Source organism: Wyeomyia smithii, chromosome 2, assembly GCF_029784165.1.
Source record: "Wyeomyia smithii strain HCP4-BCI-WySm-NY-G18 chromosome 2, ASM2978416v1, whole genome shotgun sequence".
In the NCBI taxonomy this organism is placed as follows: Eukaryota; Metazoa; Arthropoda; class Insecta; order Diptera; family Culicidae; genus Wyeomyia; species Wyeomyia smithii.
Genome location: NC_073695.1, coordinates 67,403,378 through 67,430,116, shown reverse-complemented (window position 1 = coordinate 67,430,116; position 26,739 = coordinate 67,403,378). Strand labels below are relative to the sequence as shown.

Sequence of the window (26,739 nt, the reverse complement as noted above, 5' to 3'; positions counted from 1 at the left end):
ATGCAGTCCAATTCAAGTTGCGAATCGCGTAAAGAGGGAATTGTTTTTGGACTGATCCATATGAGATTACAATATTCTACAATAGGTCTAACATATGTAATATACAATAGTTTGATAGTGTACGGGTCTTTAAATTGTGGCTGAACCGCTTAGCAAAGCCCAGCATACTATTTGCTTTACTTGTGATGGAGTTATAGTTTCATAATAAGTATTTTTCGAATAAGTCCACGGTCAAGAAAAATGCAATCATTTTGCTATAGAAATCACTGATACCGTTACCGATACAACTTTGTGATGCGTCGTATCCGTTTCTCCCTCGCAGACCAAGACTATGCTAAAACACCTAGGCTAGAAAAGTTAAAAATTAAATTCTCATAATGCACGAAAATCGAATTACCCGTACCCGACCCGTACCCGACCAGCTGAGAATTTTTCAAACCCGTACCCGACCCGAACCCGAAGCCTTGGTTTTTAAATTACCCGTACCCGACCCGAACCCGAAAAATATTTTTTGGCGTTACCCGAAACCCGACCCGAACCCGTCGGGTACAGGTATCGGGTAAAAATACCCTAGAGATTTTTAATCTCCAAAAAAAAAAAAAAAAAAAACTCTCGAGAATACCAAGTCCCCATGCACCAACTATTCATCGATTCAAGGCCACCTACGATACTATCGACCGTGAAGAGCTATGGAAAATCATGGAGGAAAATGGTTACCCTGCGAAACTAACAAGACTGATCAAGGCCACGATGGATAGTGTACAGTGCTGTGTGAAGATTTCGTATAGACGTATAGAAAAAAGATTAGGTGGATTGGGACGGATGGAACTTTTAACAGTTTTGAGCACTCGAGCTAAACTTCGAGAAAAAGTATTGACATCATGATTCTACTTGCCCCTTTTTACTATATACGATCCTAAAGTTATCGAAAAAATAAGCTAAAATTTGCTATAACTTTGTAAGGAAAAGTCCTGGAGATGTGTGGCCTTCAACAAAAACGTGTGTTTTGTATGTCCAAATGCTTCTCTAAAATAACGTTTTCTTGTAAAATGTTAAGTGCAAAAAATTAACTTTTAAGTAACTTTTACAGAAAATACTCTGTAACTCTGTACCGAAAAAAGATAGGATTTTCAATCGTTCAGCAAAGTTTCATACTTTTTCACGTTCAAAAACTTTGCCGAATAAACCATTCCTCTATCTCTTAACACTAAAAGATAGTATTTTTAATATATGAAAACCTACTGTATCGTATAGTCGCCGTACTCTAATATGAGTGAATTGGGACAAATGAAAAAGTATTGACATCATGACTCCACCTGCCCCTTTTTAACCTATACGTTCTTGAAGTTATCGAAAAAATAAGCTAAAATATGATATAACTTTGTAAGGAAAAGTCCTCGAGATATATGATTTTTGGCAAAAATGTCTGTTTTTTGTGCCCAAATAATTCTTCTGAACAACACTTTCGTGTAAAATGAAACTAACAAAAGTTAAGTACAAAAAAATTAACTTTTAAGTAAGTTCCATGTTCAACATTTGTTCAACAAAGTTTAATATTTTTAAATTTTCTACAATTTTGCTGAATAAACTATTCTTCTATCTCTTAACACGAAAAAGTTTTTTTCTTATTTTTAGTATAGTAAACTTTTTTGACAATTTGCGATTGTGCGGGTCATTCATGCAAACAATTGTTCCGAAGACACTTTTAAGCAAGGATGAAGATGAAGGGCGCTATGGAATTAAGTTCCACTTTTTGCCTTATTGGACCACTGTGCCTTTGTGGCAGAACAAACAATGTAAATTTCGAATGAATTTCATGAATAACACAGTGCAACAATTTTTCACGGATCATGTGAAGGCAAATTCTGATTGTAACTTTGAGTATCGCTTACACTCTTGATATTACATTAAACAGATTTCAAATAAGTTAATCTAACGTCGAGATAAACCTATTTTAGAATTGTAGGGGAATTGGGGCATAATTGACATGTTGCTAACATTTTACGTAGATCAGATACTTACCAATCGATTTCCGAGACTTTTTCACTCAATTTTAAGACAGATTTTAACTACCACTTTTAGATATTAGCGCATTACCATTAATGCTCATATATACTGGATATTATATCGCTTTGTAAAGCACCGTTTTCGTAGAATCACCATGTTGAGCTCAGAGTTTGTCCGATTTAAGATGGGGAAGAAAATGTTAATATGTGGACAAACTCTTAGAATTTTGATATTTGGCTTCAAAACAAAATGGCGTCGGAAAAACATCGAGAACTTCCGATTTCTCAAAAATTCAAATTGGCGCCACTGTTGCCCCTTAAGGTGAAATGTATTCAAACTCGGGGAAATTCGTTTTTGCGTCAAAATACATGGAAAAGTCATACATAGTAACCAACGCAGAAGAAAAAGTAAATTTTTGTTGCACTGTATAATCAAACCACTTGAATAAAGATCAAAATGAAAAGATTAGAAAAATCTGTTGAAATCTACTGTCTCAACCATGTTAAACATTTTTTTCGTCAGATTTTAACTGAACGAATCAAAAACGATGTCCTCACATGAAAAAGTTTAGAAAACACAATTTTGTGTGGTAGTCAACGCATCATCAAAGTTCCAATGCAATTAATTTGTATCACATGATGGCATCATCAAATGGCAATACCATCCGACAATCCTATTGAAAACAATATTACATATTGAAATCAACAAAAGAAGAAAGAAGCTTTGACAAAGATTGAAATGCATCAAATCGACATCCAAGCGCATCGCTAAAGTCTACTGGTTTTGTATTGCAATAAACTAAACGGTTCATTAAATCCAAACAACTTTTCGCTTGATTGCACTGAGAAAGAGCATCGACCAAGACGACAACCGATTCAGAAACTAATCAGTAAACTGTTGCAGATTGTACCGATCGGGAAGATAGACAATACTACAAATGTCGAAAAAAGTGTACATCACTATCATTACCATCGTTTACAAGGTGCAAATTACCACCAACCTCTAGGCCTGTGTAGTAACGACACGAATTGATTAGTGAGTCACGTGTGCCGCTTCGGCGTGTTGGACGGCAAGGCGGTAAGCACGTCACAGAAAAGTTATAGCTCTCTACCTATTCAATATCGATCGAACACCTTCCGATAGTGTAGTCCAGTATGGTCACCATCAAGCTGTGGAAACAAGTGAGTAATCCGGAATGAGTACACCTTATGTTTAGCGAAATGCGGACAGTTCCGAAATATTCTATTAATAAAAATACGTTGCATAACGAGAGTCTCAGACGAGCCGCCCGACAGGCCAGACACAAGCGGTAATAATCGCACTCAAATGAGCCAACAGAATAGGGCAACTGGTTCTATTTTGGGTCCATCAATGGTTAGTAACACAGTAAATTAGCAAGATTTTACTCATCTCTTACTGTCATGAAAATTATCGTATCGTCACTGTGCAGCATTCCTCAAAACTTCGCCGACTGTTCAGTAAATAGGAATGCTTTTCAAATTTATTTCAAATTATTTGCGCTGCTCATTTAGCGATTTATGCTTGGCTTGGTTTCGTTGCTCAATATGGGCCTAGTGGGACGTGCTGAACCGCCAGTAGCAGATCGGTGTTTTTCAAGTTCAACCGCACACCCGAGAGCGCGCGCTGCCTTTCGCGTCATACCACACAATTAGCATTTCGGTCGGATCTGTTGCGTAAAACCCAGAAGATCGCGGCCTAAAAAGTGTTATCAACATGTAAACAGAACAGAAACCATCCCGCCCCTGTCGGATGTTAACTCGATAACTTGTATTATATTAACGTAATCGATGTGATAATAATTTTATTTAAAAGTAGTTTTGGTTGATCGGATTGTTTAAAAATATATACATACTAACCCTAGTGTACTAGCACATCATCAGACGCAAATAGAGAGCCTACTGGAGCGAATGGTTTCCCTGGTGATATCACTGTAGCTACGCGAGAGGAGCATGAGAATGATCGTCGTCTTCTTTGCTGTGATGGCAAACTACGGTAATTTTGGAAACATGCGCAAACTGCATTTCCATCTGCCGTTGCTGGAAGCAGAAAGCAGTCCACAGATGCACTCTAGTTTATCTTGCAGTTTTCAGAGAGGGAAAAAATAGTCCGCAGAAGCTGTGCTACCAGTGCTAGACTTTTATTCATGTATCCAAGGCAAAATGACTCCAAACATTAGGCACCGTGTGTTTCGACTGTTCCGAAAGCGTAATGGTAAAATAGTAATTTGCGGTTTGGAGCAAAAAAGTTCAACTATTTATAAATCATTACATTGAACACATCCGGTATGGCGCCGATTTGTGAATGTAGCCGAAAGCCGGGTGGCTGCGATGTCTGCATTTTTTAATCAACGCAATGCAGAGCGGCCGGGGTGGTGCCCGGTAGAGATGTGAAATCCGAATAATGATTAGTAAAAATAGGACCCCCTTGATGAAAGTGTTTAGTGATGATGAGAGTAGTATGTGTTGTGTATATAGCAATGAATGATTCGAATTAGACGCTCATCCGTATGGTTTCTCATCTGATTTTGAACTAAATTGTTTTATGTAATATAAAATTCCGATATCGTTAGCATGGCATTTCGTTCATGTACACCTGGTTTCGCCTATAGTGCTGATAAGTTTGATTTGTTTGAATAGCCATTACAGGTAGTGCCAAATTAATGTTGATATTCAGCATTGGAGTGAGCTACGGAATAGATTTCATATCAGTGTGCAAACAATTACGACATGAATGTTTCCTTACATACATCGTAAATTGAAGTTACCTAAATTGTTTTATCATATTGTTTATGCTGGAAATAATGGATGATTACATACTTATTTATTTTTTGTCTATAGAATGAATTTTGTTTTTCTTTTGTTTTCATATTATGCGTCTCAGAATTTGCTACTTTTTTGCGGATAATAAATCGACCTATGCACAAAAACAAAATTTAAATTGAAAAGTTGGAGGGTAGTTTTCAAGACCAAGATGTGAGAATTTAATTTTAGCAAGACGTTAGAACGCTCGTAGTGAAAATCCATATTTAATAAATGAATTTTATTATTAAGTATGACCTATTCACGCTTCCACTTAGAAGATATTTGAGTTAGAAAAGCTGTGCGCTAGGTATTTCTTGTGGTTTATATTGATTACTTTGTGCAATTGGATTGGTCTTTTTATTACACATAATTTTGTTGACTTGAAAATAAAAAATAGTTATACACACTAAAAACTGGATCTCGAGCTCGACTAAAAAAAAAACGGAGTTCACTTGGCCACTTGGGAACCAACAAAACCGATATTTCAGCAAAAGGAAGCCGGTTACCGAAAAACGTCTGATTACTTTGCCGAGACGTCGCCAGAAAAACTAAGCTTGACGAATCTCGTTTGAATTTTTCGCCGAATTTATCGTTAAACACTGTTAATGCCGAGGTCAGCAAAACATTACTGATATCTCGGCACAAATTTTTCTCATTGCCAGTCAGCTGTCGTTCCATGTACGAATTTGTGCAAACGTGTTACGTACTGCTATAATTTGTATTAACTACAGATGTTTAAAAAGAGCAATAGAGATTCTTGTGGAGTGACAGGAACTGGAGAAGTGTAGTTTAAAATCGTGCAAACGCCTCGGGTGCAAACAAGCACTAAGCGGAAAAATGCACCTCAAAGTAAAATGGACGCGGTTCAACAAAATCTGCAAGAGGAGGACGTGAGACTTTTGAATATTCTGTAAATATTTAATATAAATTTCTTTAGTTATCAAAACTTATCGAGCATATAATTTATCTTTTAAAAGAAAATTACTGAATTCTCAGCGAAAAAATTCTCAGCCATTGGATTTTGCTGAGAATTCGCTTTTCATAAAATTCAAAAGTTAAGGGGTTTTTAGGTAGCCCGTCCATTTGAAATTAATTTTGTTCAAATCGGTTGTGTAGTTTCTGAGATATTGATGTTTCGTGATTTTTACATTTTGATACATAACCTCTAAACTACAAATCCGATTACAATAAAATTCAATAGGGTCTTATGGGGCAACTAGACCTTTCATTTGCAATTAATTTCATTGAAATCGGTTCAGTCATCTCTGAGAAAATCAAGTGAGATTGGGAGAGCGTTACAAACACACATACAGAAAATGCTCAGCTCGTCGAACTGAGTCGAGTGATATACGACATTCGGCCCTTTTGAGCACTGATATACTTTTAGTTTTTGCAGTGATTGCTATACCTTTCTAGGAGAAAGGCAAAAACATATATAGAAGCCAAGGCAGAAAAAAAGTAAATATTTGTTGCACTGTGTTATCAGAAGCGCCTCCAGATTCAAGAAATTTCTCATAACACCGATAGGAGTCACTATGACATAAAGAGCAATTTTCGTCGATTTATTGGGTTGGGAAGCAAGCTGATCTTTATATAATGGTGAGAAACTCATTGCGGATAAACCAGCTACATTTTTTTTCCATCAATTTAAGAGGGTGTGTGGGATTTAATCTGTAGGGAAGTTTGCGTGGAAGCCATCGAATTTTTGTAAGGAGATGGGTAAAATGACATCTGGTCCTGGAGACTTCACGCAAAAAGTGGATGTTGCAAAACCGCGAAATTATAGCAACTTTTGAATAAAATTGAAAGCTCGATAACGAATGTGTAGGCACAGAATTGATATTCTAGCGTACTTTCAATGTATTAAACAGCTTCGAATCATAGAAGGTATGATCGTTTGCACTAGTGTAAGTAACTTTTCTCGGTTGCAGATAGTTTTATTGGGGATGAGCTCGCGAAAAGAACTTAACGGAAAATTGAGTAGCTTCTGAGCCGAATCGAATCTTTGGGCACCGTACGCCTTATCCGCAAAGGCTTAAGCTAGCAATTTTTGGCTATTTTACAGAAACCGGAAGTCGCAATCTTGAAAATAGGAATGGCGTCTGGAGTTGGTACCGAACAACGTCTCTGTTCCAAAGATACTGATACCGGTTGGTATTTGATCCTTTTAAGCCATTTCTTGTATTAAAAAAGGATCTCTGGGAATCATTCCGGTTCCAAAAATATCCCTATCGGAGAGTTTTTGGACGAGATTACTTCCCGGCAGCCGAAAGTCGCCATCATGGATTTGCAAATGGCATTTGGCAGCCTCTAGGCATCATCCCGGTTACGGAATTACTAATATTGAATGACATTTGGTCATTTACCCATCTGGTGGTATTTTTTCAGTCCTCATGGGTCGAAATCTACATTTCAACAAGTCTTTACATTTTTTCAATTGTACAAAAGTTAGCGTCATAAAATTACGACTTTTTGCATTCTGGTGGCCGCTTAGTTAATTTTTCATTCATTCGCTCCAAGAATGAAAGCAAGCTGTTCAGAACTGACGGAGTTATGGATTTTACACTCCTTCAGAAGGCTTTCCTACGTGGAAAAATCACTAAAAATATTTTTTATATACATAAATTTATAATCCTCCAATGCCTTTGATGGTTTTGAACTAGTATAGACCGAAAAGATAGCCACGAGTCATGCATTTCTTTATGAAAACTATCGAAATTGTTCGTTAGATACAAAAATTGTAGGAAAAAAATAATAAAACGGGTAAATACGCTTAACAAACTCGCAATACGAGAAGTGTGTGATATGTCCAATAAGTATATTAAATACTTTTCATCATCTTACAAAAAAAATTTGAATGTTCTTTTCAGTTTTCATTCATCTTGTTAATACAATTTTGTTCTTATAAAAAAATACTATTATATATAAGTCTTCGATTCACGATTAATGAATGACGATTTCTTTTTAAATTGTCATTAAATTTCATTCATGTCATTTCCTTCTAGATTGTTTTTTTCTAACCATTTTATATAATATTATTTTATATTTTTTTTTTTATTTTTGTCAAATTTGATTTGTTTGCTACGACCCTATCTTTGGTTTCAAAACAAATTTAAAATTATAAATGAATAGAAAATAAATCTGCCCATTATCTTGCACTCTTGTACCTACAACTTTTTTTTTAAATGAATAAAATACGATGAAGCTGATCCAAAGTTTTCAGTTCTAGCAATACTTTTGCCTTAAAAGATCTTCGTTTGCATCACCTTCTTCCATACATATATGAACAGCTGCTAACCGTGGCAAACGAAGCGCCTCCATCGCTTCAAAAAAAATAACGATATGTGCGTCACGGTGGAACATAATCCTCCACAATTTTTTTTTGACCTTACTACAGCAAAAAGTTATATTTGAACAAAATTTTATTGTTCGTATGTATATGGTAAATTATGTAACACACCATTTTCATAATTCATTGCGAGTAGTAACATCTATTATCACAGTCACTTTTCTAGGCTCTTATCAATTGTTATTTCCATGTTTCTTTTATATTATATTTCTCATTTCTTTTTCGAACCATCAGTGTCTTTACGAAGTGGCAATGAGGAAGAGAAAACAATACTGGAAAAACAACGGCTGGGACTGATCGATAAGCCTCCTCCCAAGCAAGAAAACATAGATCAGAACGCGCCCGATACGAAAGCTGATCTTTCCAAACAACCTCCTGTTCCTGCGGAGGAAGAAGACGAAGAAGTTGAGGAAGAAGAAGTGATAGAAGAGGTGGAAGAGGAAGTTGAAGAAGAAGAAGAGGAAGAAGAAGACGAAACAGAGGAAGAAATAGAAGAGGAAGCTGAGAATGAAAATGTAGAACCGACGGAAGTTCCGAAAGTAGAAAAAACAGTCGAACTGAAAGAGCCAAAACCTGCAGAACAAGTTCCACTGGGACACGAAATCGCCACTGAGCAGAAGTCCAAAGAAACAGAGTCAAAACTCGAACAGCCCGCAGTGCGAACCAGTAGCGAGGGCCAAGAGGATTCGCTGCAACACCACTGGGATGGCGCTGAAAAGCCCTCCGTTCCCCCTCCGACCTATCTGTGGGAGGAAGTTAAAAAATCCAAGGAACAGGTAAGTGAAGTAAGGTATCGGCCAATTTTCGCTTTTCGAATTGTGCATCAGCAGTTACTAACAGCTACTCGCTAAAGTGGTGCTTGTATCTGGCTAATCAGTTTTCGGACGGTTGAAGGATTTGAAATTTTATTTGTTTAAGCAGTGTTCTAAAGCTGGAAAAACAAGTGCAAAGTATGTTACTAAGCAATAAAATGTGAAATTCTGCCAGTTAAAATACAGCTGCTGTGAAACGATTGCAATCTTGTTCAGTATGATTACTTTGAAATGGTTAAAACTTTCACTAAAACTTTGTGAGAAAACATTTAAACATCATCCAAATTTACTAACCAGTTACTTTAAGAGCGGGAAACTTGCAGATTTACAATACGTTACACATAAATAGCGCATTATAATCGACTTCGTTTGCTTCGTAAAAATATAACGATTACATTAGGCTAGCAACATTTAAAATTTGAACTTTATGTGTAACTAAATCTTAAACAAGTAAATTTTCTATAATAGCTGTATATCGAACACGAAACATTGCAAAACTCAGTTGCTGAATCGAATGGTCGTAATTTTTTAATTCAGAATCACAGTTGAAATTAGCAAACAGGGGGCTCTGAAACAGATAAAACTAATACACAACACGAAAGAATATTCGTAAAATATTGTTAATTATGAAAAAACCTTTTTTTATGAAATCCAGTATATTTTAGATAAAAATGCTTTAATGTTATTCAGGATCAAAATCAAATTTAATGTTATTAAGGATCAAATAAATCTGTATATGACGGACTTCGCATCACAAGTCGTCTAAAGGGCTGATAGCTTGTAGGTGTTCAATAGTAGCCAATAGTGCATTGTTCAGAAAAGTTAAAGGTAACTAAATTTTCTATTAAAAAAAAATTGAGCTGCGAAAATCTGTAATGTCTTTTTTTTGTAAAATCATTGTATGTTTTTCAAATCGATTTTTTTATTGGAGGTTCTCTAATTTATGTTTTTTTTATAGGGGGTTGTTTTGTGATGAATTAATTATTTACTAATATTACTTCAGAATTTTTATTGTGTGTTCTGCCACACTATCAACACTATTGCATATATTTTAAGTTTTAATTCAATTTAAAAGATTGTAATTGCTTCCGCAGTTAAGTGAATATAATTGAGGAAAATTGTAAACCTACTTGTCAAGAAAAAAAGAATTAAAAATTAAACCTTAATCTATCCTTACACTTATCTTACTGACTATAAAGTGGGCTAATCGTTGTAATTGGAGATTGCAACGTGTTTTGTCGGAACTTATTGATAATTTGGTTTGACATATTTTCTATGTTTCCACATTAGTAAGCCTGTGTAGTTCATTCGTGCTTAACCAGCGAGGACGCTTCAATATCATTTTCAGAAGTTTGTTCTGAATTCTTTGAAGCATCTTCTTTCTGGTTGTACAACAACCAGTCTAAATATTTGTTTGTAAATTAACAATTTATTCTTGATACAAAGTCTTGAATTTCTGTTGATAGGAGGATACAAACATTTTATATATTTATTGCACTCAATGTGCTCCTTGAAGGTGAGATTTTTATCATAAATTAGCCCTAAATATTTAACCTGGTCAGACCAATTTAAGATTGCACCGTTCATCTTAACAACATAATTATTGGTGGGTTTGAGAAAAGAAACTCCTGGTTTATGAGGAAAAATAATTAATTGAGTTTTTGATGCATTAGGAGAAATCTTCCATTTCTTCAAATATGAAGGAAATATATCTAGACTTTTTTGCAGCCTACTGCATATGACACTAAGGCTTTTTCCTTCTACGGAAATGCTTGTATCGTCACAAAACAGAGATGGGCTCAAGATACTTCCTTGAGGTACACCAGCTCTAACAGGCAATCTATCAGATTTACTATTTAAATAGTTAAGCTGAAGAGTGCGGTCTGTCAAATAACTTTGTATCATTTTTGTGATGTAAAGAGGAAAACGGAAATTGGACATTTTAGCTATCAAACCTTTATGTCAAACACTGTCGAATGCATTTTCTATGTCTAGAAGAGCAGCTCCAGTGGAATAACCTTCAGATTTATTAGTATGAATCATATTAGTTACTCTGAGTAACTGATGAGTAGTCGAATCCCCGTGGCGAGATCCAAACTGCACATTTGCAAAAATTGAATTTTCCTTGATATGCGTCATCATTCTGTTAAGAATCATTCTTTCAAAAAGTTTGCTTATAGAAGAGAGTAAATTAATTGGACGATAACTTGATGCTTCAGCTGGATTTTTTTCAGGTTTTAAAATTGGAATGACTTTGGCATTTTTCAATTTTAAGGGAAAATATATCTAATTCAAAGCATCTGTTAAAAATTTCTCTAATTTATGTTTTTTTCTTTTACAACTTGTCTCTAAAAGAATTGAAAACTCAAGTCCTTTTCAAATGTTGATAATAGATTTCTTAAACCGAGTTGGCCGTGAAATCCATCATATGTGGCACATCTTGATGCAATACGCCCAAACTTAAACAAACCTCTTAAAATCCATTGAACATGTGAAATTGATTCACTATTTTCTTAAAAACTGTACCATTGTTCTGCTTGGAATTTCGCTAGTTTGATTACTGCGAAAATTATACAAAATAAAATTTGATACTTCAAACTTTCAGTTTCACTAAAGCTATGGAGAAATTTCTGAAATAAAATTTGATGATTTAAACAATTTTATGCCGTATCAATTGTTGCCTTGTTGTTAAAACCAAATAAAACTTGTTTGTGGACAGTTTCATTTATTAGACCCTATGACATTTTAAATCATTGTTTTATGTTAAATGAATTGCAATTATCTATTTCTATCAATTTGAGAGTTTAAACATTAAACGACTGTCTGTCTATTCTATATAGCAAACCACAATCATAACAAGACGCGACATGTTTTTTCTTTGAGAGAGGGCAAGTTGGTTGGGACAAACAAGTGGCAAAACTGGCATCATAAGAAAGAATTTGTCTTGGAAAATGTGAAAATGGTGGCAACAGGATACTTTGAGTGACATTTTACAGAAGACTATTACCTTTCTATTCATTTCAAAAAAAGCTAAATAAAGAGAGTACAGCTGCACAAGCTTTGTTGCACGTCAGACGACGGTATCAGTCTCTCAGAATTCAATGAAACTATGTGAGTGTGGGCAACTTGGATTTTTTCTCGAAATTTTATCTGTAATAACATTTGAAAAAGGTTGAGGTTAGTTTAATAAATTGATCTATCTGAACCGATTTTTACAAAATTGCTTTTAGTTTTTGGAATAAAAAAATTTTCTTTCAGTGTAAGGTTTTAAATTCAATTTTTCAATATTTTTAAATAAAAGCTCAAACAGTTTCTTAAAAAGTTTTCTTTGGCAACTTTTTTTATTTCTTATCGTTATTCAGATTTATCGATTTACAGGGTATCACCTTGAAAGTAATACACTTCAGCTATGCCATAATAGTAGAACAGATGAATAAGGAGATGAGATGATGTTTTTAAAGGTTCTTACTGAAACACTGGCTTTATCTCTTACAAGTGAACTACAAACATGTGTCGTAATCAAAACAGCTGATTAACAGGGTAGGGCAAAGTTTGCATCGGTCGGTACTCAAATGAGCGTATCATTTTCACGGTGACACCTTGTATAAAAAATTTCAGCTCTTTGAAATTCTAGTACAGATAAATATTCAAAAATAAAAACAGAAGGGATGTATGCAAAGCCACAACCGCAAGGTTGTCGTAGAACTATGTAAAGTTATTTGTTATATTTCTTGACAACAACTCTAATCTAACTCTAATATAATAACTCTCTGGAAATAATGTTCTTGGAAGACAGCCAAAGATGGCTAAATACCAGCGTATATGATTGCCGGAGCCGAAATGATATTAAAAGGCCGTAAATCAACCCCAGTTGTCATTTCAAATCTTTCCAGGTCCACATTATTATTTCCAGAGGTTAACAGGGTGCTCAATAAGTTCGAATACACATGAAAAATGTGAAAAGTAAAATTATGCAGTGTGTATTGAGAACCTTTACGACATATTAATTGGGAGCACACCTTCTCTGTGCTGTATGAAGACATCTCAACATCTCGTCCCAGATCTTGGAAATAAGCTTTTCAAATTGGTCCATAGTGCTTACTTTATGTTCGCTCTGCTTGGCCAGCATGTGCGACTATACATAAAAATCCAGGGGATTAACTTCCGAGGAGCTGGGAGGTCACAAAGTCTCATCGAGAAAATTAATCAAATGTGTGTCGGGAATGTTGGACGATATTTGCTGTGTGGACCGGCGCACCGTTGAAGGACGCAATGATTCTTTAGAGGTCCCGAAGTGCCGGAACCACGACCTTCTCCAGAACATCAACCTTTCATCTGATCATTTTGAACATTGTGCGGCTGTTGCAAAACAAAGAGTTTCTCATATGAAAACACAAACTCCTGATCCCACGCTTGACGCCTGGGTTCGAATCCCAACACCGACATAGGTGTCGATGGTTGTAAGGTGGCGTAATCCACTCACAACCAACCTAATTGGTCTAGGTTCAATCCTAGCCGACACCGGGAGATTTCCTGGGGCGAAAAATCTCTAGGATCACGCCTTCCATCGCATGAGGAAGTAAAGCCGTTGGCGCCGGTCCGTTAGTAAACAGGTCATAAGTTAGAGCCCTGGGTGGAGTCGCCTTCCCGGGTGTCGGTAATTGGCACAACAATAGTGGCGGAACTAGACCGACGGAAAATAAGCGAGAATAAAAAAAAGTCGACACCATGCGCGTCGGTTAGCCTATATATGATGTTAAGGCTGACACCAATATTAATACAAAGAAAGCACATGGTGCGCATCTCCACAACGATGAATAATTGAACTTATTGAGCGCCCTGTACACTAACAAATAATGCTGGATGAAAGTTATTACCATTAAAAAGATAGTCTATCGTAATCTTAACATGTAGTATTCAAAAAAGTCGCGATCACTCCCGAATGCAACAATGCAAGTGTTGCAACGAGCAGCTCTTCGTAATTCTACGTTGGCCTTGCGGTCACCGGAGGGACCGTCCATTCCATCGTTCGATAATAAAATAATTTTAGCCGAAAGCTAACACAAAAAAAATCTACCGCTGCTGATGCCACTACCGCTACTGTGGAATTTTGGATGAAGTGTAATAAATGAACAAGCAAATATTACTCTTCAGAATAAATATTAAATTTGTCCGCATTGCTTAATGTATTATCTGATATGATACTGATCGCATCTCTGTTCTATCTCTGACAGTGGGAATCTGATATTTATTTATTTATTTAGATTTATTTATTTGTTTCGTCAATCAGGGTAGACTACATACAGTTTTACTTACATATATAATAAAATTGTTGATTTTGTCTTCTGTTCAAAGTTTTTCTTATTGCTGCCCTGGCCATAGTTACGTCAATGTGTACACAATATTGATTATATGTGTTCATCATTTGGTTCATAGGTCTATTAGTTGCATACATTGTTCGTTGAGGAGCCACTTGAAACAAACTTCTGGTTCTAAGTATGCGTGAGAGTACATAAAGATCAAGTTTTCTAGTAGGTTTTCTGATTTCACACGATGAGAGATTATATCGTTGATAAAAGAGACCTTAGCGATTTCTCTTCGTTTTACAAGCGTTTCAATGTTAATTAGCATGCACCGTGATTCATATCATGGGAGGATCAGAGAGCTCCAACCTAGCTTCCTGAGTGCATACAACAAAAACTGTTTTTGAACTGACTCTATTCTTGCTACATGTGCGGTCTCCGTAGATATGGGCTCCAAACTACACTACAATATTTGAGAACAGATCTTACATACGAAACATGAAGTGTTTTAATGGTATAGGGGTCTTTAAAATTGTAGCTGAACCTTTTGATGAATCCTAACATACTGAAAGCTTTATTGATCATTGTATTACAGTGTTCCACAAATGTTAGTTTTGAGTCAAGTATTACGCCTAGGTCTCTAAACTTGTAACTCCTTTGAATCGACTGATTTCCTAAAGTGAAACTGAAATCATGATTGGTGTGTTTTTTCTAGTAGGATATAATGTGGCATTTTTTAATATTAAGATCCAGTAGGCTTTTGGTACACCAATTGAAGAAAACGTTGATTTCATCCTGAAAATGTTGCAGATCTACGCTGTTACGTATCTCCATGTACAATTTCATGTCGTCTGCATAGATGAGTACTTTGGCGCATTTTAATACAAGATTGACATCGTCGACAAACATGTGGAACACCAGAAGTGACTTTAATTGCTGTCGAAGTTTTACCTTTAAAACGAACAAACTGCGTTCTATTCGTCAGGTACGATTCGATCCATGTAAGCAGTGTCGCTCTTAATCCCATACGTTTAAGCTTAAAAAGCAACAGCTGAATATCAACTCCATCGAACGCCTTACTAAAGTCAGTGTATAAAGTTTCAATGAAGTTATTCCTGTCCATCGTCCCTAAAGAAAAGTTCACAAATTCTAATAGGTTTGTAGAGGTAGATCTACCTTTGGACTAAATTTGGAAAAATTTGAAAATATCATAAACCATCTTATTTATTTTAAAACTATTCATCACATATAGGTAAACTCTTTAAACATATTTATATGTTTCAAGAGTTCTGTTTTTCGCCTTTCCAAAATAGCCAAAATATAAAAAAATTGGTTGAAAATAACTGAATTAAACATAAAAATGTGAGCTAAGGTAAAAAACACAGTTTTGACCATAACTAATAATTTTTGGGGTATTTGAAAAACTTCAAGTAAACGCGCTAGTAACATTTGACTAAAGCTACAACCCACACTAAGTCACATCAAAAGTTCTTGCATATTTTCATCATTTGTAGCACCGTGAAATAAATGTGCGATAGAAGCCAAAAATTTTGGTTTTCTTTATAAAATATATAACTTAGCCAAATATCAACCGATTTCCACAAAACTGCTTTCATTTGATTCGGAATTGAATATACATTCAAAATTATAGTTTATTTGTGGTATGTTTCTTACAAAAATAGACGGCAAATTTAAAATTAAATTGAAAAATTGCGTGATAAAGTCTAAAAAATTAGATTTAAGCTCAAACAACTCAACATGTTTTATTGATATTAGAACAAACCTGTATATATTTTGAAAGCTCTATTTGTCTTCTTTCTAAAACTACTTTAATAATAGAATAAATCTTTCAGCATCTTTAGATTCAGAAGACGCTACTCTAGAAATATTAAGCTTGAAAATTGAAGAGCTAAGTTGAAACTACTGTGGGAGACTGAGAAAATCAGGTTTCCATGAAAATACGTACTTTAGTGAATTTAATCTCGTTTTTCTCAAAATATTTGTATGCTAAAATAAATATTTTATCGCGTATTGATTCAGGAGACCTTACTTCAAAAATGTAGAGCCTAAAATTTGAAGAACGATTTTCTTATTTGAATTTTTATGAAAATACGTAGTTTTGTGATTTTGTACTAAAATAATTTAGAAACTACAAAATTCACTCTTACATACCATATTTCATCTAACTGACATGATTTGATACATGGAGCAATTGATTCGTATGAAAATTCCCAGTGTTTGCTCAATCTGTTTGAAAAATTGGAAAAAAACACAGACATATTTGCGTCTCACGAAAGCGGGGAGGGGTCCAGAGGGGTGGCACCTTTACTAAAACTTAGAGCAACTATTCCCCTTGAATAAAATTCCAAGTTTTTCCAAATCGGCCGTTCCAGTGCTGAGAACGAGCATTTTCAAAAAACAAGAACCGTCCCGGGTCTTTACGGGTTAATTGGACAGCATTTCCCTTACCATCATATGAAGCACGCTGCATGCTTATAGACATATAAGCACTTAAAGAACGCCGCAAACATCCAATGCTTTACTTTATCAATGACATTATTTCTCAACGCGTGCAATCTTCTAAATTATTATCGCAACTAAATTTTTATGCACCCAGTCGTCAATTAAGAAATCGTAAAATATTTTCGGAAAACTCCCACAGAACTAACTACTCAAAAAATAGCCCAATAAATCGCATGATGCGTCACTATAATCAGCACCGCGAAAATATCGACATCACTATGCGAAGAAATCAAATCAAAAAACGACTAACTACTGGAAATAATGTATAGTATATAAGAAAACATTGTATTATTATAACTGTAGTCTACATTTGCTTGACGAAATAAATAAATAAGTACTCAGAAGTCATGAGGAAGATGAGGGGCGAAACTGAGCTTTGATTGCCAACATCAATGTTTGTGTGTTCCCTTAATACGGCAAAGCTTTTCACTGGAGGATGTGCTGGCCAACACATTCAAAAATGCACATATTTTTCCCTTTTTCCGTTTTAAGATTTTTATTATACATCCCTATTTAACCAAGCTTCCTGAAACGTAATTCTACGTAAAAAATATGCAAAGTTGCTTGGAGTAGTATGGTCCATAAACCCACAAAGTTTAATTGAATTCTGAGAGGGTGCTGCCAGTCCTTAGTCGAATTCGCGCGAAACCCTTTAGTTACGAGGAATTCAAAAATTTGGAATTATACGGAGCGTAGGCGTAGCCAGAGAGGGACAGGGGGGGTGGGCGTTGCCCCCCCCCCCCTAAATGTTGACATTGGTGCAAAATTTTGTTTTCAATAACTCTAATAGCACAAAACGACATCTTTAGCCCATAGAAACATCTGTGTAAAGTATCAGCCAGATCAAAAATAATTGATTGAAATGCCTGCGCTATGTTGCGTGTAATTGCACAGGTTTTTCAGTTGATCCACCAAGGATATTGCAGCGGCAAAAGTACCGGGCAAATCCACCTGCATCAACTGGCTTGGAGTATTGGAACCGATCTGTGACAATTCCTTACCTTGATTCTATTGTAACCTCACTGGAAACACGGTTCGATGAAGATAGTGCACCTGCCTACGCGTTGTCCTTGCTGCATCCCGCTGACGTAATACGCATGTAGTTGGAAGAGTTCAAGCGCAAAACCGAGAATTTCGTAATTTTTTATGAAGTTGACAATTTTGTTGGAGAGGTGGAAGCTTTGTATTACATTGCAGCAGTATGAGAGCAGACCGTAAGAACTTGGAAGAGTTGGATCTTATAGATCTGCTAGCTAAAACCCGTTCTTTCCTCTCTGCGACTGAGGAAGCAGTTAAAATTGCACTTGCTCTACCATGGAAACATGCACGATTGAACGCTCGTTCAGCACATTACGTCGGGTGAAAACCTGGCTGAGGTCAACAATATTTAAACAGCAGTTGAGCGCTCTCTGCTTGCTGAGTGTTCATCGGCAGATGGGCAACAACAATCTTGAAAAGACACATGAACCGCTTCCGGGCGTTTGACGTTTGATGCCCGAAGATTTTATTGAGAATCTTGACTGTGTCTTCAATCTTCACGTCCTTGGGAAGCTTTGACAGGATGTAGTTGAGATAGCGGCTGTGCGATTGGGTGTCCAGCTTCCGGAGAATTAAACGTACCTTCGCCGCATTATTCAGCTGGCCTGCATCGTTCTCGAAGAAGTCCTGGTAGCGGTTAAACAACAACGTCCGAACGTAACTTCGCTTTCTTCGTCGAAGACAAACTCGATGATGTTCGAAAAGAGGAACTCCAAAATCTGCTCCGGGGTTTGATACTGACGCTGCTGCTGCTGGACCGCTATCCGCTGTAAAATTTGGGTCATCTTGTGAATCATAGCTTGAATTCCCGGTTGCAGCTGCTGATCAACTCTTTCTTCTGCCATGTTCGTGGATTCTTGAGATCCTCGACGCCAAAAGAATATGTCCGAAGGTTTGAATGAACTTAAGAGTTTTTAGTAAAGAACTTCTATTTTTATTCACGGTTGGACAAAGAATAATCAAATTTTCCACTCTGATGTCAAGGACAACTGGTTGCCTTGATGTAACAATCCCTAACACTAGTATTTATTTCTATTTTTCAAAACACACTACAGTCGTTTTTACGCGGGGGATACGTGCCGCGTAAAAAAACGCGTAAATTTCAGAATCCGCGTAGAAAAAACGCGTAAATTTCGAAGGTGCTTATTACGGGAGTCACTTCACGATGAAATCAGAGTGAAGTGAACAAAATCCTATTACGGAACTCACGTAAGTGAGAAACACGTCGCGAAGTGACATCTGCCGTGGAATCTGGGTTATTATGAGTGTCATATCAGTGAAGTGAGAACGGAAAAAGCGACGTTTCGCGTGGAATTATTTCACGACCATTTTGAACGGTGAAATGATTTCACGAAGCTGCCATAAGTCTTAAAGTTGATTGATTTGTGATCTAATGGTAAATATTGGATTTATTCTTCAGTAACGAAGCGAATCAGAGTTTGATCCGTGCCTTAAAGCGGTCAATTTTTCATTTTTTTTGCCCGATGAAAAAAATGCAAACTAGTTCAGGAAATTTTCGATACCGAAAAAAACATTTTTTTTTATGCCGAATGTCTTAGAAATGCAGAACACGTCAAGATCTGGTGTTATCTAAAAAAACGGGAAAAAACGACTTTCTGGGACTTAGACATTTTTGAGCTGGGAAACAATCTCATTTCACTTGTCCTATTCTCAATTTCACTTCACTGTCAATCTCACTCCACGGAGGTGATTTTTGTCACCTCATTTGAAGTGGAATCAGGAAAAGGTATAAAAAAGTGAAGTGAGCGTGATAGTGAAATATATTTCACCGTGAAGTGACTCCCGTAATAAGCACCGAAATCCGCGTAAAAACCGCGTAAATTCCAGAATCCACGTGAAAAAAGCCGCGAAAAAAGCGACCTTAGTGTACCATTTTTTTACTTCTGAAATTTTGAAGAGCTTGCCTCCCCCTCTTATTTGAAATTCTGGCTACGCCCATGATACGGGGTAAAACCAATTGCACATGTCAAGTTTTTGTCTGCTTGCAACAACAAACGTAGAAGCGACGAATACAGGGAGCTGTTACTTCCGACCTTTTGACGCACTTCTAACCAAACTAGGGGCGCCAAAAATCACAGGAATTGTTGAAAAATTATAATATTTTCAGGACAACTTTTTTGAGCATTAGGGCATTTTTTTCGCTTTTGTCAACCAGTTTCATTAAAATCTCAATTCACTATGATGGTTGTTGTGTTAAAATAAAAAAACATTTATGTACCGAGCGCCGGAATCAAAGCACGATCAAGAGACATCAATTCGAAGCGCAGTTCTCAAATTTTGGCCGCTTGTCATTCATTGTGTTGTCTGCTAATTTTCGTAAATACAACAATAATGATAGCTCAATTCAGTAATAAAAGAAATAACTAATCATATTATCATATACCAACTTTCAGGGCGGATACCCTTGGACCCATCTCTACAAGGATCCTCTCGGTCCGGACGATGAGCCGGAAATCATTCTTCGGTATTCCAACTCTCCAATGCACCGCCGTCGTAAGGTCGAGGAACAGCTGATCGATGGAAGTCCTCGCGCAGAGAAAAAAGCAAAAATCGAACAAGATATCGAACCGGAACAAATCAACGGAGTAGAAGATTCGTTTCGTTCAACTGAAACTGAGCCTGTGGCAGGTACGAGTAATGGACATCCAGAATCGCCACGTCGCAGCAGAGCTCGCGCCACCTCTCACGAACCGATGGGATTGAAGTCGGAATTCAAGGCGCATGCTAAGCATTTTCTCGAAGAACATCCGAGCATTCGAAGCTTCAGCAACAGTCTTACTCGACAGAGTAAGCGAACAAGAGCCTTCGTCAGTCGATCGCTGGAAAGAGCAAAGACGATGGCCGATAAAGGAATCGACAAGGCAAAGGTTCAGATGAACACCCTAAGACGAAGGAAGGCAACATCGGAACCCCCAAGAGGCCTACCAGCGCATAAGATCTTGATGCTTCGAGAGTCGCCCAGATTTGGCAATCGAGAGATTCCTGCTTATGTTGTACGCCAACCGAGTGATGAAATTATGGACGATGCTGAAATCGCCAGCGACGGGGGAAATAAGGTCGAAGAAATGCAATTAGAAACGACGACCGTTGTGCCAGATGAGATTATTGAATTGCCCGAAAGTGTTACAGCTACAGAACCTGAGCTAGCGGAGCCCTTGACGTCAGGTAAAGAACCAGACAAAATGCAAGTCGAGGAAGAAAGATATGAAATAATTGAACCTCCTAAAGATGCCACGAATAAGGCGACTAAATCTATTAAAATAAAAGAACCTGTGATAGAAAGCGTTACCCAAGAGGAGCCTAAAGCTTTACCACCTAAAAAAGCGCCACGCAAAAAGAAGGAACATCATTATGAAGACATCGACGATTTCGCTGCTTCAGGCGAAGAGTGTAAGGAAGTCAAAGCTGATGCGAAACTGACAAGGCAGCATGAGATAGACGGATTAGATCCGATAATAGGTGAAATGTTGGGTAACGAAAAGATTAAAATTTCCCTTCAGATGCAGGACGAACAATTTGTCAATGACATGCTCAGTCGGAAACAACGTTTAGATGAAATTTTGCAACACTCGTCGGAGGACGAAAAGGATAAGGAAAAGATTCCGGCTATTGGATTATTAGCTCCAATCTCGTCCATAGATTCAACCTCTTCCGATGAGGAAGCCAGACGGACGCACCTATCGACACTGGCAGAGGAAAGTGACAGCGGTAGTGTTGATGTTGTGATAACTAGAAAGCAAGAATCTGTAAAGGAGACAGACTTACCCACTGTCCAGGAAGCATCTAAAGATCAAGAATCAGCAGTACAGCAACCTCCGGCATGTGAGCCCGTAGAAGACGCAACAATTCAGGCCAAAAAGTTCGAACTGACCCCAGCGGAAGAAAGAATGTTAGCCGAGGTAGAAGCAAAAAATCTAGCTGTGGAGGAAAAAATTATCAACACCGGGAGTCCGGTAGCGGTGGAACCGATTGTGGAAACCAAAGCGGTCATCGATGAACGTTGGTCTAAGATGAGGTACGTGGAAAATTTTTACGGTTGTTTTTGTCATCCATCGTGAAGGCTGAATTTGTTAGTTGATGGTATTTTGGTACATTTGGTCGCCGTGCGACCAGACCTAACCATGCGCCATTGTTTTGAAAATTGAGTTATTAACACCAGTGGATGTGAAAACTAATAATCTTTAATAAAAAAAGAAATCATTTGAACAGATAATAATGATACTGAAATAAAAAATTGTAATAAACTTTGAACGCCGATTACTCGAAATAATGTTTTAAGCGCTGGGTTCGGTTTCCCTGCACGCCGACCATTTGTTTTTCCCCTAGTTACGGCGTATATAGAAATTTATGTTTTTTTTCTCAGCATCGAAATCTACCTAAGCAATTAGAATACTGCAGCCATTGTTCACTGCCGGTTGGCGGTTGGCTTGCACTCAACACTGGGACTATGCCAAATGCTCAGCATAATTCGAAGCAGTTAGTCATCGTCGGTTCTCTGTAACTCGGTTCGGCCGAATGCACAGATTGAATACATACCGAAGGATGGGAAATATTATCACTCCGTTATTCACCTTTCAAAATCCCTTTCTTGAAATGAACAGCTTTTCTACCAAAGTTAGATCATTAGTAATTTTAGTACGAATAAATAGTAACGTTCGTTTCTTTTATTTGAGGTCACTCCCATAGTACATTCTTTGGAGGTTTGCTGCATCCCATAGGAATCGCAATGTCTATAGTAAAGCAGGATTCGATAAATTTTAATCAGTCACGTAAATTTGTTTTGACAAAAAAAAAGAGAAATCAAAAGCAAGTGAAGGGTTTGATTTATGGTAGTGAAATATTTTTTTATCAGGGGACATTTTAATTTTTGTCAGCATCTAGCGTCTGAGTTTCATGTTAAGTTTCAGTGCCTGTAAACATATGAAAAATGAAATCACGTTCTGATTCCTTCATTTGGATTTTTTTGTATTCACGATTGCAACTTTTCCCAGTAGCTTCGATTTGATTATTTTGGTAATTTTTAAAATCTTCAATAATTAGGTATTGAGAGCAAAGCGCGCACCCCGTGAATAAATTGTCATAAATGGATTATTAGAACACAATGAACGGCAAATCTTGAAATTTTTAACTGTCTAATGTAGCGTATTTTCAGCTAACGTTTAGTGTTAAATTTATTAAAATTTCCTATTTTTTTTAATCAAGTCTTCCCGTTTTTGACGTAGGATTACGTCTTTGTTTTCTATGCTAGATTATATTTTGTAAAATTGAAAATGAAACTAGCAAATGTTGCGTCAGATTTCAAACGATTATAGCAAGCGAACAACTCAATGCATCTTAGTCATTTATGTGTCGGTGTATAGATAAAATGTGTGAAAATTGTTTGATATAATGTTTAACTTTGTTGCTTTACTGCTTATTGGTGAAAATAGGTGAAAAATTCCAAGGTCAAGCTTTCCCATACATATCCCTCGCTATTGCCTTGCTTCCCGAGCACGGATATCAATAACATGGACGAATTAAATTCCACTGCCTACATATTCTGACTCAGCAAAGTATTTTGTTTCGTTTCTCTTTCTCGAGACTGCGTGGTCACGCCTTCAATGCAAAAACCTACGCTAAACTCGATACAAAAAACTGCGTGTAGAAAGTTCAGCTTCATTCTTGTTCATCACACGGTAGCGGTAATTTTCGCATCAGAAAAGTACGAATTATCTTTTGGTGCTCATGACAATAATTCAAAAGTATTGAAGATGTTTTGTTTCGTTTCTCTTTTTCGAATCTGCGTCGCTCCGCCTTCATTGCAAAAATCTACGCTCAACTCGATACAAAAGACTGCGTGTGGAAAATTCAACTTCATTCTTGTTCTTAACATGATAGCAAGTAGAGCCCTCATACATGTGTTAGATACATGATGTATAACATGCGCAGTGAAAGAGTTAAAATCAATATTTATATGTGTCCCACGTCACCACTTCATACAACCCCTAGAGCTGTATACCTGGTGGTATTTCTCCAGTTTTAGTTTCACTTTTCGCACTTCATATAGCCTTATTAAGTTCCAATGTTTGTTAGTTTAGACTTCATTTCGTCTCTCATTTGCATTGATTCCATGTTTCATGTCAATATGTTCAAACTTATTTAGTTGTTGTAATGTTTGCACCACAGATTGGATTTTTTTCTTAAATTTTGTTTTTTCGTGTAGTTTGAATGTTTGTTTCCATACTTACTTACTTACTTACTTTTACTTTTATGGCGACAGATCATCAAAATCCTATGCCGATTCCAGAATACGTCTCCACAAAACTCGGTCTTGGGCTGCCACTCTCCAGTCTCCCCTTACACCCGTTGCTCTGGCATTCTCATCGGCAGCACACATCCAGCGCGTGCGAGGTCTGCCTTGAAGTCGTTGGCCTCTATCCGGTTCCCTGCTAAATAATATCTTTGCCGGTCGCTCATCCGCCATCTGTGCTACGTGACCAGCCCATAGTAGCCTGCCGTGTTTCATCAGCTTGACAATATCAGCGTGTTTGTATACTTCGTACAGCTCGTTACTTATGCGCCTGCGCCACACCCCGTTCTATTGTTTGCCTCCGAGTATTGATCGCAGGATTCTACGCTCGAAGACCCCAAGCGCTTGTCGATCGGCCTCCTTCCACGTCCACGATTCATGTCCGTAGAGCACCACCGGGAGGATCAGAGTCCTATAGAGCGCAAATTTCGTACGGATCTGTAGACTACGGGACCTAAGCTGGCTACGCAATCCGTAATAAGCCCTATTCGCCGCCGCAATTCGCCTCTTCACCTCGCGGCTCACCTCGTTGTCACATGTCACGAGAGTATCAAGATAATTAATTTGTCGACCACTTCGAAAGTATCCCCATCCATCTCCACCGCAGCACCAACACCCGTAGAACTACCACGCTCTCTGCCAGCCACCATGTACTTCGTTTTGGCAGTGTTTATGGTGAGTCCAATTCTCGCAGCTTCCCTTTTGAGAGCCGTAAAGGCCTCCTCAACTGCTCTACGATTAACACCAATTATATCTTAAGTTTAGTAAAGCGGGCAATGTATGTAGTTTCGCGGGAATGCGAAGATGAACGGGAATAGAAGGTGTGACTAGAATTAGAAAAAATGTTCCCTCGTCCAGACGGGACTCGAACCCGCAATCTCCGTTGTCTCCGGCAAGGTGTTTTGGCCAATTAAACTACTGGGTAAGGGTAACTCTTCCTAAGACCAATGTCGAATTACCCTCTACTATTGTGTTCCCGCATCTCAGCACGCCGCGGTGAAACTGCACACACTGCCCTGTGGAAGTTTATTTCTGTCAACTGAGAGAGTGGTCTCTTTACGCACACTATGTATAATGACTTATTATATCTACAGCGGCGCAAGCGATGAGACACGTCAGTTGGTGGCCATTTCCCATGGAAGGCGTATCACGGAAGAGCTCCGTTGTGCTAATTTTGCTTTACGAACTAATTTCATTTTTTGTCATATTGACTTACATTTTAAGTTTAGTAAAGCGGGCAATGTATGTAGTTTCGCGGGAATGCGAAGATGAACGGGAATAGAAGGTGTGTGTTCGAGTCCCGTCTGGACGAGGGAAAATTTTTTCTAATTCTAGTCACACAGTTTTTGTGTAAACAAAATGCTAAGGTGGAACTAGTTAATTCACTTTTTTAGACAAATTTGGCTACACTTTCAAAACTAAGTCTTGAGTCCGAATGATCAATATACCTGTGGAATAGTCATGTGTCATCATCTAGAAGACAACATGCACAAAATTAGGAGTCGCATCAGATTTAAGCATTTTCAGGAAATGGTTCATTCGTAACAAGTTGAAACTAAATTGCGACAAAAGTCATTAAAATGATGTTCGATTCGATTATCATAATTATTGCACTGAACTAAGAAAAGTAAGAAAACTGTTCAGCAAAACTGAATCTTGAAATAATTTCAGAGCAAAAGTGAGCCAAAAACGAGTCAAATGTTTTGTTTAATAAAAAATTTATCAAGTCTGCGAGCATAAAGACTTACTGATACAGCGAAACAAAAGAGTAGAAAATTTGGCACCCAAACGCTTTCAGGAATAATCAACAGTTTGAATCATTACCCCAAATAAAACTCGCCACAACATTTTGCGCCGCAAAAAAGAACACCAACGATGGAAATAAGTTTAATCCGAATGACTGAACAATGGAATCCACCTTAAGAAAAATCGGAAAATAAAAAGGCAACTAGAGTTCTTTTGTCTCTGTTTCTATTGCTTACATTTTGCGACAACAGAAGCTCGGAAGCACCCATCCACAATGGCATGCATGTGCTCTAATAATAGGTGGAATGAAAATCTATTTTCATTACGAGCGACAGGTTTGTCGGTTGCTGAATTCCGCTTTGATCGAACAGATCGCCACCACCGGTTCGCCACTTTGGTATCGCTTCCTTTTTCGCTCAATGAAACAAAAGGAAATAAGGCCCGATTCGGTGGAGGTTTTGAGTGCAACAGGAATTATGGTGTAAATCGTTCTCGAATGTCGTTGATTGATTTGAACTACAACAAATGAGAAACGATAAATTTCATGCGGACAAAACAAAACTTCCTTGCGATGAATTTAAATATTTTCCAATATTTTCGATTTATTATAATTTGTTTAAAATAAATTCTAACCAAGTCTTAAATGTTTTCTATTATTCAAATAAATAGTCCGCAACGATTTTTAAAACCAAAATTCTATCGCTAACAACTTTGTGAGACAATTAAAAAAAATATTTCGTGTCACTATTATACTTTTTTCAATAACCATCATGAATTATAGTTTTAATGAATGACTGAAGCACAGATGTTAGAATGTTATCCATACACT

The 26,739-nt window shown here is 37.2% G+C and overlaps 1 protein-coding gene across 6 annotated transcripts in view; it reads left to right on the top strand.

The window, feature by feature from the left end:
• The window catches only part of LOC129725728 (trichohyalin), a 100,421-nt gene that overhangs the window by 23,882 nt on the left and 49,800 nt on the right, over positions 1-26,739 (top strand). Inside the window, exons 1-3 of one of the 6 annotated variants that reach the window (XM_055681861.1) lie at positions 3,053-3,188; positions 8,413-8,963; positions 20,269-21,890. In XM_055681861.1, the coding sequence (XP_055537836.1) occupies position 3,188; positions 8,413-8,963; positions 20,269-21,890 (2,174 nt within the window). In that variant the 5' untranslated portion in view covers positions 3,053-3,187. Of the gene's footprint in view, positions 1-3,052; positions 3,189-3,594; positions 4,021-4,080; positions 4,240-4,271; positions 4,484-8,412; positions 8,964-20,268; positions 21,891-26,739 lie in introns of those variants that run through there. The other 5 variants (XM_055681859.1, XM_055681856.1, XM_055681857.1 and 2 more) reach the window with 5 other exon arrangements.